Raw genomic sequence first — 14,249 nt, forward strand, 5'->3', positions numbered from 1 at the left:
ATATATTTCCACAATCTTTTTATTGTTTCATTCAAGTCAAGTTAATTTAAACTTTATGTATTATGCTAAATCTTTGTGTATACAATACTTATTATACTACAAAATCATCAATAATAACTTCACTAAGAGTTTACTAAACAAATTTTAAGACCACTTAAAAGATTTTAAATTGATTTAATAAGTTGAAAAATATAAAATTATTTAAAATTTTATTTGTTTATTATGTAAGTCTTTACCTAACGGATACTAAATTTAAAAGAAAATTTAAAAATTAAAATTGAGTTGGCTTTTAATAAATTGAAAAAACAAATTCTAAAAAAATATGTTTAAGCATCTGTAAACACTTTATTTACAACAAATATTAGAAAAAAAAAACAAGAAAACTCTAACTTTCACTAACTCAATCCTAAAATCTCGATTGAACCAAAGTTCAGATTCCCAGTTCATTTCGATCAATCCTTAATCCTAACTTAATTAGCTGAATCTCTAATATTTAAGTGAAGTTCATTCTGGTCAAATCCTCACAGCTGCCCCTAAAGCCCAAATACCAACAGCTGCCCCTAAAGCCCAAATACCAATAGCTGCCCCTAGAGTCCATGGTGGAAGAAGATCAGTGAGTTGACATTTTATTCATGAAATAAACATGTGTTGAATATAAGGAAAGTAATTTGTTTTATGAATTGTACCTAACTCTACGAGAAATATGTATTAAATATAAAAGGTAATTCATTTTTTAAATTATTAATTAATTTCACTTTTTATAAAATTGGAAGGATTTTAACAAATTTTAATTCTAAAGAATATTTTTAGATAAATTAGTTTAGATTTAGAACTGCTTTTAAAATTGTATCAAATCAATTTATACAACATTCAAACTTTTCTATTTTAGAAAAAAATAATCACAAATTTAAATATCATCCCATAATTTGGATTTATTATCTAAACAAATTCAAAAATTATTTTCTTATAAAAAATATAAATATGAATTTAATTCCAATCCAATTATTTAGATTAAATTGATTAGATTTTGAATTAGAATTTTAAAAATTGAATTAATTTCCTACTCAAAAGATTGAGAAAGTGTGTATCTAACTCTACTATCAATAAATATATATATATATATATATATATATATATATATATATATATATATATATATATATATATACACACACACTAAATATGAAAAAATATTTATATTTTTAATTATTAAATAATTAAATATTCTATGAAGTACTAGTGAGAAACATGTGTGTGTTCACTTTTTAATTTCTTTTATGATAATAAAAAATAATAAAATTAATATTATTATTGTTATTATTATAATTATAAAAATAGATATAAATCATTTTTATGATTTTATTATAAATATTTTTTTATTTATTTATAGATAGTTTTATAATTAAAAATTTAAATTAAGAAAATGGTTAAATTAAAAAAATGATAAAATTGATAAAATAATTATTTCAATTTTAAAAAAAATATTTAAAGAATAAATTTGAAAAATAAAATATGGAAACTAAAAAAGAAATCTCATAAAAAAATACCATAAAAAGTGGAAGTAGAATAACGAAGAATGATGTTTGTTTTGAACATAGAACAGTGGACTATAAGCTTTGCAATGTTCATAAGAAAGTAGGACTGTATTGGATTCAATTGGCACAGTAAAATTGAATATACACATGCATCAGTGGAGATACTCAAAAGGTCTAAACTTTCTTTGCATTTAATTGTAATTATTGTGCTTACAAACTTCTACTTCTTGTTACCTTGCTTCTAGGGTAGGGAAGAACCTTTTAAAAACAACTCATTCCTTATTTCAAATCTAATTATAGTATGTAACCACTTAATTTCAATCTAATTCTATAATGTCTTTAGTATTTATGTTTGAAATATTACTATAATTTTAAAGTTTTCATCACTAAAATAAAATACTTTTTAATAAAATCATACTACAATATATATAATTGTTACACCAATTTATTTCAACACACTTTTAATGACTTTAACTATTGGATGGGACTCCAACAAATAAATTACGACTTTCTTGCTATTATGAAATTTTGTACTAGAATAGACCGTATATATTAACCACATCTATTGTATAAGTTGCTTATAAACAAATATCACTTTTAATATAAAATTTTAAAGTTCAATATTTTATAGGTTTTATTTTTCGTATATTTATCTCAACTTTTTCAAGACATTCAAGTCATCATGCTTGAATTCCTAACATTTATCCATTCTAATAATTCTTTTTATTAACAAATCTTATGTTTTATTCTTGTTATTTGTTAATAATTTGATTTGATCAATTTTATTTATTCTTATCTTATTGCTATCAAATGCATGCATATGGAGAAATTTATTTTAGTGGAGACTTAATCTCTCAGGTTATTAAATCACAAGCTTTAAGCTTCATATGATATAATTTTTATTTAAAATAAAAATGTTAAATATATTTTAGATATGACTCTGTCTACTTCTTTAATGAATTACCATTTTCATAAGAACTTTTAAATGAAAAAGAATGTAATAAAAATTGAAATAACTTCTTTTACATAGTTTTCAAAATTTTTTTAAGTTGCATATAAGTTAATGCTGATATAGAGAAACTTTTTTCTCTTACTTTTTGTATCTCAGTGTTTTCTTTTTGAGGTATTACGATAACGAGACAAAAGAATAGTGAGCAGGCACAATCACAGGAATAATAATATTAACTTGAATTACATTCGTCCTGATGAGTTGGTGCCTCATTGGCATTGCTGTAAAACAATTCTTAATTTAAAGTGATGGATTACCATGAACTTCAATATAGCCATTTATCTTTTAACTTCCATACAAGCTTCTTTTAGATGAAAAAAACAATATTATTACATTCTCTTTCCCTTTGGCTTTTTAAAATATTGTTATAAGATGTTCCCTGACGTGATCAAATTCTTATAACAAGTGATATTGCTAGATTTTTTATTTTTTTGTGATAGTTCTTCCACTGATAGAACACTATGGTTCAGAAAAATTTACAGAGAAAGAAGATTCACCTGGTGAGTAACACAGTTCATCACGTCAACGTTTGTCCTTTGTGTGCTATTGAGTTGAGCCATGCTGGCCAACAGTTTTGCATTTAAAGTGTCCATCTTTTGGATGTAGCACACACAGACACACCCACAAATAAAAGAAGATATCCACAACCGCACGCCTTACTTCTATTACAAAGGCCACAAGTTTTCAACCCTTCATTACCCTTTTTCTTCTTTTCACACACATCTTCCTCTTCACAATGGAGGCTCAGGTACTCTTTTTCATCTGCAATATTTCTCTTTCTCTCTTTGTTTTTATTTTACAAGCACATGTTATTGCTTGTTTGGTTATATTTGTATGTATAATTTTTAACTCAAGTATTTGATGGAATTTTTGTTTTTCATTCTCTTGCCTCTGTCTGCATTTGCTGTCCTTCACTGGATCCGTAGCAGAAGGTGGTATTAAAGGTCCTTACTATGATAGATGAGAAAACAAAGAAGAAAGCAATAGAAGCAGCTGCAGATATCTATGGTTGGTGTTTATTTATAGTTTCATTTTCGTTATGGTCATTGAAAACCTTTTCTTTTGATCTGTTTAACTGCTGTCCATTTGAACAATAGGAGTTGATTCGATAGCTGCAGATTTGAAGGAACAGAAGTTGATAGTGGTTGGCGAAATGGATGCAGTGGCGGTGGTGAAGAAGCTGAAGAAAGTAGGGAAGGTAGATATAATATCGGTTGGACCTGCCAAGGAAGAGAAGAAAGAAGAAAAGAAAGAGGAAAAGAAAGAGGAAAAGAATGAAGAGAAGCCAGAAGAGAAACCCGAAGAGAAAAAATAAAAGCAATACATGTCATCCAAATTTTCAAATTCTTCCCCCTCCTTTAAGATATCCCGATATAGATATTAAGCAGCAAATTGTTCGTATAGCTTATGAATAATGAAAAGTCTTCTCGGTTCGAATTATCTTTTTGAGTATGATGATATCTATGCCTTCTGCTCGTTCTTGTAAATTGTACCAAGAGTGTGCAAAAGGAAAAAAACTGGTACAGTGAGAATCCTCTTCCATTCTTTGTGGATCACTTTCTATCAGCCAATGGAAGCATGGTTCAAAAGGGGTTAAGGGTGTGCTCCCATCACTTAAAGAATAAGTGAAGGCAAAAAGTGGCTTTTAAATCTTTCTTCTGAGAGGTAGACAACTTAAAACACTCAAGGTTCTTTGATAAGGAAAGCATTTTAGTTTATTATGTTCTGAATCATTTGATTAGCTTTGGCTGTACATATGGCCAAGCATGTCACAGAAGTCCACTAAATTTTATGACTGTTCTAACATGAAAGTCTGCAACCATTTAACTAGCTACTATCATTTTCCGGACAAAATTACTTACAATAAGAAAAAACTTGCGACTGTTTCAATAGCTTTTATGTCCACTGTGTCTGTCTGCAACAAGTACCACCACAGTAAATTGTACTTACTGACATTATGCCCAACATGTGAGCAAATAGTGAGCAGCCCAGAATGGATCGACATAGTTGGAGACTAGTAATACAACTACAATCGAAGATTGATGGTGTGGTGAGCAAAAAGATGTCATGATAAATACAAGACTAAATAAAAAATAAAGGGGAATAAGAGGTTTTATGTGAAACAATAGAACGTTGTGCTGTGTGAATAGGAAATCCCACCTTATGCTTAGTAATACTGTAATAAGCACGGTCAATGTTATAGATATCATCACGAATTACTGCAATGTCTTTCAGTGCTTAAAATATGCCAGTATGACTTTTGTGCGGAGAAGGTAACAGATATCCAATGAACTTTACTATTTAAGACAGTAAATGGATTTCTTGTATACATGTTCAAATGCCTGGTACAAGGAGCTATTTTGATTTGGACTACTTTGATGAACGCGGATTTGAATAATGCTGAATCTGAATGTCTTTATTATTGCAGCACTGTAGTCATATACGCAGATTTGAGGAATGGTTCAATAAAGTCAGTACCCTTAATCTGTGGAATAAATAGGGGCATGATGTTGTGGCCACTTGAATTCTAAGTTTAAAATGCAATTTCATAGGCAAATTCCAGAGTGATTTTAAAAATTATCTATATTTAGACATTCAATGGTTATTTTTTTCTAAATGCTTTTTCAATGGACTAGTAGAGTGGACTAGTAGAGTTTTGCTCAGCTGTGGTAGGGTTCAACAGCCAACACCCTTAGATGAATTATCCTCAGTCTCATTCTCAGTATAGGAATGTCACAGGTAAGTATGTAATACCAGTCAATTCAATCAGGAATAAAAAATACACGAATAAAACCATATGAGAAAGATCAAGGGGGAAAACACAATGCTGAATAGGCTTAGCTGACAGACCAAAAATGCAACGGCCGCCTTCATGATTACATGTAGATACACAAGCCCCGGATGACGAATGAAGAAACTTTGAGTCGCCAATCCATCCAACAGAAAACCTAAAAACATCAATCCTATGTGGTTGTACAATCAGCGCGGGAACTTGAATGATGGATGTATACACTTACGTTCAACATTTATCCTGTATGATGTTTAACTGCAAGAAAAGTGTTATGATGTGAGTGGTTTCAAAAATAAATCTAATACTAGTTAAAATAAATGTGAGAGAGGGTGAGTCTATGTACATGAAAAATTGCATCAACGTGTCCTATGTATCACTTGGCACGATAAATCGGAGAAATATTAAGCAAAAATCTGTTTGAAGGAGAATGAAAAGGAAGCCTTGTAAAATCAATTGAATCTGACATAAGTGGTTCCTACGTTGGGAAACTTTCTAACGGGCAAAGATGAAATTGTTGCACAACAAAAGCAGATGCAATTAGTTGTCAAAAATAAAAGTAGCCCTGATTTCAAATTTGGAAAGTAGTATTCCAAAAGGATAAGCCATGTACAATGCTACTTATTATACAGACGATTGTGTGCTTTAGGCAAAGAAGTGTCGTTATCTACCATAAAGTTAAACATTTTAATATCTCTAACAGCATACGTTTTTGCAATAAAAAGATCTCAAGCAAGATGACTGTATGTGACCGACACCCTTACTGTTGGACTGCTCCCACGGCATGATGACAGAATATGCCTATCAATTATGAAAACAAAATATCAAGCCAAAAAATTAACCATAACAATAACCTGACAATAAAAGAGGATAAGCATTCCAATCTTCATCTGGAATGTGGCATCAAACTGAATGGCTGCCCTTTGAAGCCACAGAAAAGCAACCAGCTTAAGCATGTGTGTGGAGATCAACTTAAATAATTACTGCATCTCTGACTATTGGCAATATTTGAAGCTGTTGTTTGATGCTTGCTCTGGATTTTGGAACTCATGAACCAGGAAGATTACTCTTACACCTCCAAAAGCTAAAATTTAGTCTTATATCAATTTCAGCTTTATATACTTCAGTGAAAATAATCAAAAGTGTATTTTCAGCACAAAAATTAAATATGTAAACTGATCAGAGTTTAATGGTTATACACTGATAGTGTAAAACAGGTTTACATTTTTACATTGTTACCCACTCACAAATCGCCACCATTGGTACAATTTTTGAGGTAATTATAGTAAAAGTCAACAAACTTGTTATACATTATATTTTGTGGCTACACATGATAGTTTGTGACTAGATGAAAATGTAAAACTACTTTACACAGTCAATGCATAGTGTATTTTCTCCTACGGAAAAACTCGTTATAAACTGTTAACTTTATAAGTGATAAATTTGAACAAGCAGAAGATGGCTTAAAATCTAAAATACAATTGCACCATTTATTTCTTCTTTTTCAGGGAAAATGGAGGTACATATGTTCCTTCAAAGCAGAAGAGCCAAATAGTGTAACTAATTAATCAGTAACCTGTCAAGCATCCAGATTAAAAATGTTTTATGCACTTTAAAAGTTTTAAATAGTCAAAGTAAATGACACAGAATTAGTTCATAACACCACTTATAATTTAAACTAATTAACCTCAACGGTACTACCAAAACAAAATGATATTTACACTATATAGAATCAAAGACAATTTAAGCACCTTATTCCTAGCAAATAAGCTCTACGACAAATGCAGGCAGATATTAGCAAAAAGAAGTATAGCCTAAAATTGATAAACAAGAAATATTAATAATGTTATGAAAAAATGGCCATACAGGTTCAGAAATCAGTTACTTAATGCAGAAATAACTGAAAAGATATATTAGCGGAGGGGGATACATACTTCATTATCCAGCTTCCAGTCAGCTGAACACGCAGCAGATCATGGGTCTCAGTTATCCAGATCAAAAGTCGATGCCTCATTTGTTCCGTTCGTATCTTGAATATATGTGAGTGTACTTCCTCTTCTCTGTCATCTGTCTTATCACTTCATGAGCATCAGCAGTCTTTCCAGCATTCCGTAAACAACTCACTAAAGAATCATAGACAACAGAGTTTGGACGACAACCTTTGGTTTCCATTTCGTTGAGCATTGAACATGCTTCATCAAATTTTCCTGCCCTGCACAATCCCCGAATTATGGAATTGTATGTAAAAACATTTGGAATTTGTTCTCTAGAAATCATATCTTGATACATTTCCAGGGCTTTCTCAAGCTCACCAACCACTACATATCCTGTTATCATTACAGTGTAAGCCACCACATCTGGGATACACCCATTCTTTATCATTTCATCAAAAAAATACTTGCAAGCATCCATATTTCCAGCTCTGCTGAGTCCATCTATCAGTGTAGTGAAATGAAGCACAGTTGGATCTATACCCATTTCTCTCATGTGATTTAAGAGATTGAGAGCTGCAAGCGGTTTGTCCCCTTTGCCAAGAACATGAAGTAGAATATTGAAGGTGTGAAAATCTGGATTAAATCCATTTCTACCCATCTCGTCAAACAGTCTGTGAAATTGATCCAACTTTCCAAGTCTGTACTTGGCATACATGACAATATTATAAGTTAAAATATCTGAAGAAAATCCATCAAGCAACATCTGCTGATAAACCCACTCAATCAACTTGTACTGATTTAAAACAAGAAGACCATGTAGGATTGCGTTGTAGGAGTGCTTAAAAGGCCTAAAGTTAAATGTCTTTGATTTTATGAACCTCTCCACTAATTTCTTAGCCAATCCTGCCTCACCACAAGTACGAATCAATATATTGAAAGTTCGAGCAGTAGCCGGATGCCGTTTCTCAATCATTTCATCAACCAATCTCCACAATGCCTTAAACTCCTCACACTCCGCATATATGTTCATAAGTAAGTGATATGCATTTGCAGTATGCCGGTAACCCTCTTGCTGACTACACCACACAAAAAATTTGTATGCCAGCTTTGCACACCTAGTTTTATTCTCAGAATTTATGTTCTTCAAAATTCCAAAGAGAACCTCCCTCACGAGAAGCCCTGATGGCCTCACATGCAACTCACCTAAAACCAACCTGGCATCGAGACCGGGACCGTCTTGTCGGAGAACATCAAGAACCCTCTTAGCATCTAACCTTACACTTTCTATGAACCCTTTTCTCGGTGAAAACTGCTTTTGGTTATAGCCCCAATCCTCGTTTAAACGGAGCGTTCCATCCACAGCAGAATCACAATTTAATTCTAAGTTTTTCAAAGGCTCCTCAATGCATTCAAATCCATCACCACCAAACGGATGGCTACATAAACTCCGCAAAATAATCAAAGAATGGGAAAATTTGTGGACCACCTTTGGACCTAAAAGGGTTATTGAATTCATGGTTCGAATTCGAACCCATCATGTCTGACAAATGAGCAACAACTGCGATTTGCCCAATGGAAGAATGGAATTTTCTTGCAGTTGAAGCTTCCATAAGCCCAGTGTGCTAACGAGTGGATGGATATCCATCGGTTCGAAAACCAAGTTCCGGGAAATGGATAGAATCTAAAAGAGCAACTAAAAAAATGTGCGGGGCAAAACAGCTTACCGGTGTTAGACGATGTTTTGAAATATTGGTCAAAACAATGTTGGCGATGTCCAGGAAAGGTATCATATAGTGTTGGAATTCATTGTGAATGGTGCGAAGTGGAATGTAAATTAAGGTTGTTGAGAAACAAAAATGGCCACCCCAAAAACCCTAACAGGGTTATGCAAAGAGAAAGAAAATGCTTATACATAACCGTCGTTTCATTAACGTTATTTTTAAAATTCAATTGGATTTTGGCCTTTCTGGTAGAATGGGTTTGGGCTTTAAAGCGGTGTCCATAGGATTTCTTTCTGGACATTATACATAACCCTCATGTTTTCTTCATACAAATGCTTTAAAATACCAAATTATCCTTGAAATTATAGTTGTTGATTATGACAGTAGATATTTTGGATACACAATGGATTATATTCTGAAATTATATTTTAAAATTATATAATTTGTAATACAAATTTTAAAATTAACATAAAATACAAATTATATTTTAGATTATAAAATTAGTAATACAAATTTATATTTTAAATTATATAATTTATAATACTAATTTAACATATAAAATACATTCAAAATTATATAATTATAATATAAATTTATATTTCAAACTGTATTAAAAATCTCATTTGTCATTTGCAGTCACGTTAGATAATTTTTTTTATTTCGCTTATTCTCTTATATTTCTATCATTTATATGTTTTTTTCTATTTATTTTATTTCTAGGCCTGAATAGAAATCTACTTTTTCTGTTTAAACAATTTTCTTAAGAAAATGGAAGCAAATGTATAACCTCTCTAACCCATAATTTTAAGAAAATTTTACCATTATGCAAAACCTTTATAAGAAAAATAATATTTTAACATTATTTTTGGACATCATTACGTGTCAAAACGTGGTTGGACGATTTCAAATTAAAAAAACAAACTTTAGTTTTTTTTTCCAAATATACTCCTGTCTGAATTTTTTTAATTTGAAATCGTCCAATATAAAATCAAACTTTTTGTTTGTCTGTTGTTCAATCTCCAGAGAAATCACTACCTAAACTTGTTTACCTCTTTTATTTGAAGTAGGGTCTCCACATCAACCATTTTTAGGTGAACTTTGTTAATTTTTATTTTTATTTTCTCATTGTTTTATTCAAAGAAATGGTAATGCTACGAGAATAAATTATAAACACAACAAACATGGAAACACAAAAATATTAGGCATATTGAAAATTATACAATACCAGAAGAATACAGGTTTATATATATTGTCACCTTTTCTTACATTTAACCTTATAATAACGAAGTCTTTTATTCTTTGTTCCAGCACAAAGATATCACCATGTAAATTCGACATGCACACAAACATATAATACTTTCACATGAATCCACCATACACAAAACCTAATTACAAGGAGAGTACTGAGCATATGTATTATCCAACATCCACGAAGATTTTCAATTCGACTACTCTTTGCTTTCACCAACAACTGGGTTAACCTGTTCCAGTTCTGCACCAGAATTTGTATTCTTGGATAAATGTTCATCTCCTGAAACCATAACAACCGCAAACACAAAATCAGAAAAATATACACACAATTTTGCAAAATCTACTTAGCAAAAGAAACCTCATTCACCTATTCCCTCAGATTTGCCAAACCATGAGCCAACAACACCCTTAAGCTTGTCAACCACACCTTTTCCTGGATCATCCCCACCATCCAAGTGATGCTCATTTTTCACTGTCTCTTCCTTCCTCTTATGTAAAGTTTCAGAAATTAACTCAGAAAGTGCCTTGTCCTCTTCACCAGGCCTTAGCTTCTCAGCCAAATAGTCCTTCACAGAAACCCCTTTATCTTGTTCTTTGACCTCATTTTTTGTCTCAGTTCCATACACTTTGGACTTCACTGCACTTCCTACACCTGCAACCTTGTCATAAACTGGACCTAATTTCTGTGTCAGAGAGTGAGCAATGTCCTTCCCATACTGTGCAGTCGAGCCAGACATGTTAGAAGCATCCCCACCTTTTCGTTGCTCTTCATTTGTTACCACGTTGTCTTTCTCTACTGAACCTTCCTCAGAAGCTGTGACATCTTTAGGAGAGAAAACTTTATAAGTGTTTGCTTCATTACAAGAGTGTTCATCAACTGCGGTTGTGATGGTGCTGAAAGTTTGTCCACTGTCTGTGACATTTTCCAGGTTTTTGTTGACTTTGGGGGATATCGTTTGTTCATGACATTCAGAAGAAGGATACTGAGTTTGCATCGCAGCAGAAAGGTGTGCCACGGGCTGATCATGGTTTTCAACACGAGGGCATTCAGAATCAACAATAGCTGGCTGCAGGTTTAGTTCTGAAATAGATTTTGGCTCCTCCTCCACATTCATTCTTGCAAAAGATTCCTCAACGGGTGTGGTTTCCATTTCTTCTTTTACTGCTGTAGCCATCACACATGAAAATCTTAATCCAGACCACGGTATATAAATATCATCAAGAGGAGTCAAATCCAATTTTATCAATTTAACCATCAAATCTTGCAAACGGTCACACTGATATTAATGCAATTAGCAAAAAACTAAGCTCTAGAACTTTATTCAATCATCTTACTTACCTTCTTCAGTTGGATAAGTGACTTTGGTTTGATGATTGGGAGGAATATATGCATCAGGCATACTTCCGGGAGAGTAATGTTCTTCCTCCAATCCTATTGACCTCTCCAAATTGTCCTTAGGAAGCCCTGCTTTCTCTTCCATCCGAAATACTTTGGCTGGATCAGAGGCTATCTTATGACCAGTTTCAGTAGTTGAAAATGGTAGTGAATCGTGATGAGATTCATCTGCCATGACTGTTGTATCTCCAACATCAATTCCCGACTTCCCTAAATTTTCGAGTTGCTCACTTGTGGGTGTAACAATTTTAACATCTTCGCTTTCATGAACTGCAGAACAATCAAAAGCATATAGTCCAACTCAACTTCAATCAGATTTGTATTTATTTTTAAATTTGCAATCCTTAAAAAGGGTTAATGATTCCTGCTATTTGAGGAAGACAGAAAAATTAGAGAAGTATAAAAGATCAATTTTTAAGGTCAAATCGGTTTTCAATCTTCGTAAACATGTTGAAATCTGATTGAGTTCAATCTCTGTATATGTTGTGTAAAAATTGTATACCCTCCAACAAATTAAAAATTACAGTGATATGACTTTTAAGTTTGAAGGTTGTTACTGTAAAATAATAACAGTTTTAACTTAGGCGACGATTTTTGAAAGATAACTGTAAAATTCTTATGCATCCTGCATAAACTATTTACTCGGTTTGATTTTATTGCTCCAACATTTTTATCTTTTTATAAACTTCAAAAGTTTTAAAACCAGTTTCTTTTACTGTGTAACATCTATGTGTAAATATATCACTTCAGGTATAGATATAGAATAACCTTCTTTTATCAGAAGAATAGTCACTAATGATCTGATGAGATATATCACATTATTGTTGTAGGACACTATTTTCAAAAACAAATAAAATTCATAAAGATTAAATCAACAAATAAATTAAAAGACTAAACATATTTACTGTGCTAAAATATATTCAAGCACAGATTCAGTTTCACTTTATGCAGATGACTTGGAAAAGAACATACTTGGTGTTTCATGAACTTGTGTGCCCTTGTCCGTGTCTTCATCCTCATCTAAGTCAGCATCATCAAGGTTGTGTTGATCTTCATTGTCATACTCACGGCCACGATCAAGGACTTGATGGCCATGCTTCTTAATCGTGTCCTTGATTTTCTTAGCCTTTACCTTCACTTTATTCAGAACAGATTTCTTCTCATGATTAAAGTGTTTATCTTCTTCACCATGTGTTACTACATCAAAAAAATTGTACATTCAAAGAAAAGTAAAACCACCATATGAAGATATGCCTTCAAACATAATACAACTTATTTCCAAATGTAACTCATACCTTGCTCTAAGGGAACAATGTGGGGGTAGTGTTCATCATTCTCCTGCACTTCACTTCGAACTACTCTTGAATCCATGATTGTAAACAGAAGAAAAGTAACTGTTTGATCGTTGATGACAATTATCACAAAGGCATATTTGTTATATAGGGAAGGAAATGGTATTATATGGCACACATGGCATCTCATAAACGGAGACACGTGTGGCATAACCGACAAGTCTCTGTCATATGACACGTGTTGAGTAGTTTTTGCATACCTGGACTCAGAATGAAAATTGTTGTCGTCTTGAACATGGTGATTATGATGTTTTAGATAAGGGCATTTTGGTCCCCTCCGAATAACGACAATGGTTCATTATCTACACACGTAAACTGTCCTTTTCACTGATGACACTATACAAGTGTCCCTGGTTCTTTGGAAAGAAAGAAAAGCTGAATACAAGTAATCTTTTTTCCTTGCTATTCCATGACAACTGATACACACAAATAATTGTGAAATTCATCAACTTTGGATATGTTACGTAAATACTTGACACACCCAAGAAAAAGTAATTACAAGTGTCTAGTTGGTTCTTTTTCTATTGTTTATTGAATAAGGTGTGGACACTTAAATTAAGCTTTCTATGATTAATTGGGAATAGATGGAAATAAATGGCAACAGCAGAAGTCTTGTTGTTTATGCCAAATACGAGACTGGGTGAACAAAGTTGTATTCAATAATTAATAGGAGAATATGACAGTTATTTTGTGTCACTTTCTAACAGTTTTGCAGTTAGAAAATGGGTATGCTATGCTCAGAATGTACAAAAATTACAGGAAATAAACGAAAAGTCAATTGGGGTCTTCACATAGCATGATCAAACTTCATTTATAAGCTATTTTCAAGTCCCTTATAAAAACAGTTCGTTAACAAAAATACCATTTTCATATATGTCTCACAAAAATTGAATTAAATAAAGTATATAAACAATTCTCTTTAATTTTAACAGAATTATAATTAAATTGCATCAACAATATTTTTATTAATAAAATCTCATGTAAGCTTTAAGTGAAGTTTTCGTATTCGTATAGTATATTTACCCCTTTGTTGTAGTTGTTATTGTTATCATCCTAAATTATATATAAAAAATCCCTGTTACTCCTGCTATTCTTTCTTTATTCTGGCATCAATTGTTGGTAACAGCACCAGTCTACTATGAGACTTCTATGTTCATACACTCCACAATCTACACTCGTGATCGCCTCATATATAGCAATTTGAAGCTTGTCTGAATGGTGGTTCTCTTTTTTCCATTATTGGAGGCTACAAAACTTTGAGGA

The 14,249-nt window shown here is 32.1% G+C and overlaps 3 protein-coding genes across 12 annotated transcripts; 1 reads left to right on the forward strand and 2 right to left on the reverse strand.

Annotated features, from left to right (window-relative positions):
• The first annotated feature begins 3,028 nt into the window (after window positions 1–3,028).
• LOC106772613 (heavy metal-associated isoprenylated plant protein 39) lies at window positions 3,029–4,089 on the forward strand. 4 transcript variants are annotated; one of them, XM_014659128.2, is made up of 3 exons: window positions 3,029–3,292; window positions 3,471–3,552; window positions 3,657–4,089. In XM_014659128.2, exons 1-3 carry the CDS (start codon window positions 3,281–3,283, stop codon window positions 3,857–3,859), a joined length of 297 nt encoding a protein of 98 aa, XP_014514614.1. In that variant the 5' UTR covers window positions 3,029–3,280; the 3' UTR covers window positions 3,860–4,089. The 4 variants fall into 4 exon arrangements, with proteins under 4 accessions (XP_014514614.1, XP_014514615.1, XP_014514612.1 ...); XM_014659129.2 differs by having other exon boundaries at window positions 3,033–3,292; window positions 3,474–3,552; XM_014659126.2 differs by having other exon boundaries at window positions 3,045–3,292; window positions 3,642–4,089.
• A 999-nt stretch (window positions 4,090–5,088) lies between these two features.
• On the reverse strand, window positions 5,089–9,186 carry LOC106772612 (pentatricopeptide repeat-containing protein At3g60050). Of its 6 annotated transcripts, XM_014659124.2 has the most exons (4): window positions 7,267–9,185; window positions 6,187–6,416; window positions 5,679–5,748; window positions 5,089–5,590 (listed from the first exon to the last, which is right to left on the reverse strand). In XM_014659124.2, exon 1 carries the CDS (start codon window positions 8,780–8,782, stop codon window positions 7,343–7,345), a length of 1,440 nt encoding a protein of 479 aa, XP_014514610.1. In that variant the 5' UTR covers window positions 8,783–9,185; the 3' UTR covers window positions 5,089–5,590; window positions 5,679–5,748; window positions 6,187–6,416; window positions 7,267–7,342. The 6 variants fall into 6 exon arrangements, with proteins under 6 accessions (XP_014514610.1, XP_014514611.1, XP_022641336.1 ...); XM_014659125.2 differs by lacking the exon at window positions 6,187–6,416 and having other exon boundaries at window positions 5,679–6,133; window positions 7,267–9,186; XM_022785615.1 differs by lacking the exon at window positions 5,679–5,748 and having other exon boundaries at window positions 6,187–6,400; window positions 7,267–9,186.
• A 999-nt stretch (window positions 9,187–10,185) lies between these two features.
• Window positions 10,186–13,053, reverse strand: LOC106771455 (low-temperature-induced 65 kDa protein). Of its 2 annotated transcripts, none has more exons than XM_014657437.2 (5): window positions 12,930–13,053; window positions 12,607–12,831; window positions 11,578–11,904; window positions 10,606–11,400; window positions 10,186–10,518 (listed from the first exon to the last, which is right to left on the reverse strand). In XM_014657437.2, the coding sequence occupies exons 1-5, from the start codon at window positions 13,003–13,005 to the stop codon at window positions 10,436–10,438; spliced, it is 1,506 nt and encodes a 501-aa protein (XP_014512923.1). In that variant the 5' UTR covers window positions 13,006–13,053; the 3' UTR covers window positions 10,186–10,435. The 2 variants fall into 2 exon arrangements, with proteins under 2 accessions (XP_014512923.1, XP_014512922.1); XM_014657436.2 differs by having other exon boundaries at window positions 10,606–11,403.
• Window positions 13,054–14,249: the final 1,196 nt, after the last annotated feature.

Source organism: Vigna radiata, chromosome 8, assembly GCF_000741045.1.
Source record: "Vigna radiata var. radiata cultivar VC1973A chromosome 8, Vradiata_ver6, whole genome shotgun sequence".
Lineage (NCBI taxonomy): Eukaryota > Viridiplantae > Streptophyta > Magnoliopsida > Fabales > Fabaceae > Vigna > Vigna radiata.

What these genes read in the sequence shown, in the direction of transcription:
- LOC106772613 (XM_014659126.2), top strand. An exon ending in AGCAGCTGCAGATATCTATG is followed by an intron (nt 3,553 to 3,641) that starts GTTGGTGTTTAT and finishes TTTGAACAATAG; the next exon opens with GAGTTGATTCGATAGCTGCA.
- LOC106772612 (XM_014659125.2), bottom strand. Translation starts at nt 8,782, where the DNA reads ATGAATTCAATAACCCTTTTAGGTCCAAAGGTGGTCCACAAATTTTCC.
- LOC106771455 (XM_014657436.2), bottom strand. Translation starts at nt 13,005, where the DNA reads ATGGATTCAAGAGTAGTTCGAAGTGAAGTGCAGGAGAATGATGAACAC. An exon ending in ACAAGTTCATGAAACACCAA is followed by an intron (nt 11,905 to 12,606) that starts GTATGTTCTTTT and finishes ATTGTTCTGCAG; the next exon opens with TTCATGAAAGCGAAGATGTT. An exon ending in TGGCAAATCTGAGGGAATAG is followed by an intron (nt 10,519 to 10,605) that starts GTGAATGAGGTT and finishes TTATGGTTTCAG; the next exon opens with GAGATGAACATTTATCCAAG.